The 5951-nt window shown below is 39.3% G+C and overlaps 1 protein-coding gene across 1 annotated transcript in view; it reads right to left on the minus strand.

Moving 5' to 3' along the window:
• The window catches only part of tmco6 (transmembrane and coiled-coil domains 6), a 6614-nt gene extending 3159 nt beyond the window's left edge, over window positions 1-3455 (minus strand). The window contains exons 1-8 of the mRNA XM_008293149.1: window positions 3292-3455; window positions 1574-1680; window positions 1376-1488; window positions 1103-1286; window positions 900-1004; window positions 603-694; window positions 351-467; window positions 106-220 (exon numbers count right to left, since the gene is read on the minus strand). Of these exons, the coding sequence (XP_008291371.1) occupies window positions 106-220; window positions 351-467; window positions 603-694; window positions 900-1004; window positions 1103-1286; window positions 1376-1488; window positions 1574-1680; window positions 3292-3382 (924 nt within the window). The 5' untranslated portion in view covers window positions 3383-3455. The remainder of the gene's footprint in view (window positions 1-105; window positions 221-350; window positions 468-602; window positions 695-899; window positions 1005-1102; window positions 1287-1375; window positions 1489-1573; window positions 1681-3291) is intronic.
• Window positions 3456-5951: the final 2496 nt, after the last annotated feature.

Consider the following 5951-nt stretch of genomic DNA (forward strand, 5'->3'; position numbering starts at 1 on the left):
GCAAAAATAGAAACAAAACAAATAAAAGCAACTAACAAATACAAATAAATGGCAAAGACCAACTAACATAAAAATATACTGCATTTGATCTATTTGTTTCCTTACCAGCTCTATTCCCTCATCTTTGTTTCCCTCTGCTACAGCGCGGCCTAGTGACACTAACAGGGAACTGCACTGCAACAGGGCGCCTCCAGACAGCAGCTCCCTGTTATCCTCAGAGCTGATAAAGGCAGAAAAGAGGCAGATCATCACAATTATGTTCAGTAACTTAAGGAGAAATTACCAACAATAACAAATAAATAAATATAACAAACTGTTAGCTTTTGCTGAGAATATCCTTCAGCTCTCACCTGCACGTGAGGTAGTGCAGACACCACGCACACTCAATGGCAGGAGCCAGGCCGAACTTGGGGTCGGGAGTGAGGACTGATAACAAGTGTGAAGGTAAGCGGGAGGCCAGGACCATCCTGCAGACACAGAGCGAGACAGCTACACGATTGACAACAGTGTTAAATGCGAGCACAACACAAATTATTTGATATTTTCTGAGACAGCGGCAATGTAGTCTGAAGTGAGGAATTGTGAGCCAACAGCGTACTTACGGGATTATTTTCTCTGCTGCATCTTTGGTCTGGAGAAGCTGGGAGAGGGTGAAGCCCACAGCTTCTACCACTGCAAGGTTATGTCTCTGGTTCTGGACAAAGACGAAAACATGCAGAGAGACACTTTAACATACATGTTACATTGTGTAGCACCAGTTTAGGGCTACGTGGGAAATCTGACTCAGACAAATTAGTTAAAAAGATGTAAAAAGTCACAGTGAGGATGTTTGTGTGTGTCCTCTATTAAAGCTGAGGTTTTGTCACAGTGTTAAAGACCAATGAGCCATGTTAGTTTACCTCCATACAGCTGGTCAGAGCTGGTATGATCCCCTGTGCCAGGAGCTTCTCTTTTACAACATCACTGTCTGGGCAAATATTACCAAGTGTGTAGAGACACAGCTCCTGTGTACATATGAATATACACATACAGTAAGTCACAAATCTCCTGCATAACTAGGCAGAAATATTACACACACTGCCTTGGATGAATGTTTGCTCACTGTGAACTTGGTGCTCGGGCCAGACAGGTAGGTGAGCAGGTAGGACGTGGCAGGGAGACAGGCTGGTGCCACGTTTTTGTGGGGAGAGTGAGACAGCTCATGAAGACACCGAACAGCCTGCAGACGGCACTGAGCATCTGAGCCAGTGAGGAGGCCGACCAGCAGATGCATGCTGTTCTCCTGCCTGCAGGGAACGACACGATGGACATGATAATAAATGCAAATAACATCATTTAAACTCATTTAATGTGGCAACAGAGGTTTTGACCGTACTTGATGAAGGTGAGCTGTGCTGATGGGTCACGCAGAGCTTTACTCAAGGCCTTCAGGTTGGTTTCCTTCTCCGGGCCGCTGTGTTGAAGTTTGTGAACCAAACTGACCACGTCCTGGGGAAATGATGAAATTGGCAGGTTGGTTGGGTTTGTCATTTTATTGAACCTGCCAACAAATTATCCATCATCTGCCACTCACCTGTTCTCCTGCGGTTGTGTCCATGGTGATGTCTTGCTGCTCCTCATCTTCACTCAGCAGAAGTCTCTTGCTCACAAGCTGTCTGTCTCTGCGGGCCTGTCTCAGTGCTTTACAATCAACACAGACAGAAATCCAAACACTTAATGCAAATTACCGTACTAGGAAATTCAACATAAAAGTGCCCTACAAACCATGATTAAAATGATTTAAAAAAAAGCTGCCTATGAGTTAGACATTCACGACGGGGGAAAACAGATGCTGGACAAACTAGATGTCAACATGGATTTTGTTTGGTCTTTAACATATAGACACTGTGTTGTCATTTTGACTTACGGGCTGCTAAATTATGGTTTGGGCAGAACTAATTAATTAAACTAATTACAGACAATATTTCATATTTATGTTAAAGAAAACAAGGGAAAGAAAATGTACTAATTGTTGTAGCGTTTTTACAACATGGTCATACCTTGCTGCTGAATGTCATGCTTGATGAGAACAAAAATTTTACTAGTTGGCCTAAAAATCCAAACAAAGCCACTGTAAGTCTGAGGCACTTGTTTGTCTCTTTGTCAGAGCTTGGCTGTGGAAGAAGTGCAGGGTCACTTTGCAGCTCTGATTTGTGGTACTGTGGCTTTTCTGTACTTACTAATTACTGCTGTAACTGTGAGAGTGTGTGAGTGGTTTTTGTCCGTTGATTGTTCTGTATCCTCTTACATCGTGGTGAAATCTTTGCAAAACACTGAGATTTTCTAAATTCCTGAGACAGTTATTCTCCACATGGAGCCATGATGCAGACGTGCAGATAGACAGACTTCAGGTCCAGAACAGATAAAGTTGTGGTGTTCACAGGTCATTTGAGAACTATGTTCATGCAGGTGGGCTAATTGATAATCACAGGTGTACTCAGTTTTATTTCAGTGATCTAAGGGTTTCTAACTTGTGATCACAGGTGTATTCAGTTTTGTTGCTTTCTGTTTTAACTTTGCGGACTGGACTTTTTTTTTTTTTTTTAATCTAGTTTTTACAAAGTTTTAGTTTTTCCTCTTTTAATGGCAAGAAATACTCTTTTGACAATTTAGAAATGTTGCAATCATTCAAAATCATTCACTTGTTTTATTTTCTATATCTACTGTTGTTAATCTTAGTGGGAGGGTTTTGGAGACTGGGTGTGATGGGCTTAGGCGGTTTATTTAACCCTCCTATTACCTTTTAATTTACTGACATCTTTTTATCCTTAGGTTCAATCTGACCCCAGCAATTTAAACTTCCAGAAAATTATCACAATTTAAATTGTTACCCAAGTTTATGTGTAACTAGTCCTTTAAATAAAACTGGGGAAAAAAAGTCAATTACTTCTTTAGAGACGTGAAACATTGAATGGGGTAGAGATAATAGGAAAGTAAACTGATCATTCACCCACTTTTGGTAATAATCATACCAAAACGTACTGAAGAAGTAATTAGATTTTTAAAAATAATAATAATAATTTAAAAAAGACATTTATGACATTAAATACGGTTCGGTTCAGCTCCAAGCTGCCAGTATTTCTTGTAATTTAGCCTAAACGTTGCAGCCTCTTTGCCACATAAAGTGTTGACTTTAACCAACAGGTAGCAGCTCATCGTTGCACTTGCCAGCTAGTTATCGTAGTTTAACATATTATATTTAAATGTGTGTTTAAAGAGAGTAAACGCATCTTAACGTATAAACAGACTCACCTCTCTCGTGTTCTCGCCTCTTCAGTCTGAGCTCCTCCAAACCGTCGCCTTGTCGGCCCGCTTTGTGCCGAACTTTGTTTAGCCGCCACATTTTATGGTTTTAATTGAGTTAAAATAGTTGAAAGTACAGTGACTTATTTCATGTTTAACGTGTAGCGGTGGCACCGGGAGCTCTGGTGGTAACTCACAGACGTTTGTATTCTTCTTCGGTCTTTCCAGTCTAAGCGCCTCCGCCGCCGCAGCGTCATCTAGCGGCGAGATCCAGACACAACATGATCCCAGACATCAGTCTGGTTTTTGTTGTTGTTGTTGAAATAAACATTATGTACAGCTATGCATGTTATCAAAAAAGAATAAGAATAAAGATTATGCACATCATATATAAGCAATGTAGACATAAAAACTATCAAAATAAATAGTGTGCAGGGTAAGGTGAGCAGTAAAATGAGTTGTAAGGTGCAGAGAATAGTTTTACTGTTATGGCCCATCCACACTAACAACTATAGAGATCACTATACAGATGTGTGCGCCTGATCTACCAGCTGCCTCCAGGCCCAGATTTAGTGCCAGCAACTAACAAACAACTAGCTTCAAGTTGTTCCCGGCTGCTGACAGACACCTGTGCTGCTAGACTAACCTGCTGCTGCTAACCCATCGAAGCTCGGCAACCTGGTACCACTGCCTGCATCCTCCGGTACATAGAAAATGGGACCAAAGCAGCAAAGAAACACTGATGAAGAATATTTATCACTCACTCAGTTAAATGACTTATTGAATCATCAGAAAGATGTGTTCACTGCTCTATTACAGCAACAACTTGACATTTTTAAAGACTTTGTTAAAGTCTTAATGGACTTGACTAATTCCAGAATGGATGCAATCACTAAAGAAGTGCAAGATCTGAAAATAAGCATACCATTTACACAGAAAGATGTGGATGAACTGAAGATCACCCAAGCAAAACAGTCTGATCATTGCAACAAAACCCCAACACACGTTATAAAGATATGCGAAAGTCTACAGGTCATTCTAGACAAGCAAGAGTACCTGGAGTGTCAATCGAGAAGAAACAGCATCATGACAGATGGACTACCAGAGGCCCCAGGTGAATCCTGGGCGGACTCAGAAGAGAAAGTAAAATACATGCTGAAGCAGAAGTTTGAACTAAAGCGGGAGATAGAGGTGGATTGTGCACACCGCACAGGTAGACCAGAAGCTGACAGAGAAAGACCAAGATCCATAGTTGTCAAGTTTCTGCATTTCAAATAGTGGGTTAAGTTAAGTATTGCACATGTTTACATAAACAGTCTTAGAAACAAAAAAAAAAGAAGGCAACGAAACGCTAATTGAACAAAAAATGCAAAAAACTGCCAATTCAAAAAACCAACCGGAACCCTCCCCTGAAGAAAACGAACCAAAAAATAAAAGTCACAACATTTACAGAAATGATAGGAATAGATATGGTGAGGGGGGAGGGTAGCTTTCTATGTTCAGGATCATGTGCCTGTGAAAATGTGTACTGATGTCATGCAATATAATATTGAAATATTATGGTTACAAGCTCATCTACCTTAACGAAAGCCTATCCTCCTAGGTCGCTGTTACAGACCACCTAGCGCTAATAATGAATATCTTGATACAATCTGTGAAATGTTGGCTAATAATACTGTTGTGGGTCAGGATATTTACTTAATGAGAGACTTTAACATTGACTGGTTTTCTCAAAATTGTCCTCTGAAGAACAAGATGCAAACTGCAACCAATTCATGTGGACTCACTCAAGTCATAAATAAACCCACAAGAATATGTATAAAGCATGATGGCACCAAAACATCTACGTACATTGATCATATTTTGACAAATGTTCCGGAGCTATCTAGTAAGATATTGTCTGTGCCCACTGGCAGTAGTGATCATAACCTGATCATAGTCATTAGAAACACTAAAGTAAGTAGACCAGAACCCACAATCATATTTCAAAGATCATACAAACTGTTCAACCATGACTTATTTGTTAATGATGTGAAAGAAATCTGTTGGTCAGAAATGATAGCAGCAAATAATTCTGAAATTGCTCTGTTGAAGTTTAATAATATATGTTTGCCTCTGGTGGAGAAACGTACACCATTAAGGAAGTTTACTACCAGGAATACCACAACACTCTGGTTAGACAAAGAAATTAAAGAAGCTATGAAAATGAGAGATCCCAAAAAACCCCAACAACAAACAAACAAAACAACAACAACAACAACAACAAAACAAAACAAAACAAAACGTAATCAGTAGACATTAAAATTACCATCTGTTGTGAAGGCACCTCAATGTTGTTTTATTTTAAAAATGACACAAGAAGCGAACAAAATGTAATCCTATTTAATGCTCCAATAAGTTTATTTACATCAATGAAGGTCAGAAACATAAACATCTTTCAATTAGATGTAAATACTGAACTGCATCATTTACTTATCTAAACATTTTATATCTAAATAATATTTGTAAATCTGTCTGTAAATTATCAAATGCACATTATACATATAATTAGAGATATAACAGTTGCAACGTTGCACTTTAGCTGTCCAAAAGCAAAACATATGAAAATCTAATACATTAATGTCCAAGTGACTTCTTTAGCTGCATTGCTAAAAAGACAATAAAAGCTT

The sequence above is a fragment of the Stegastes partitus genome, unplaced genomic scaffold (assembly GCF_000690725.1).
Source record: "Stegastes partitus isolate 25-593 unplaced genomic scaffold, Stegastes_partitus-1.0.2 Scaffold860, whole genome shotgun sequence".
NCBI lineage: Eukaryota > Metazoa > Chordata > Actinopteri > Pomacentridae > Stegastes > Stegastes partitus.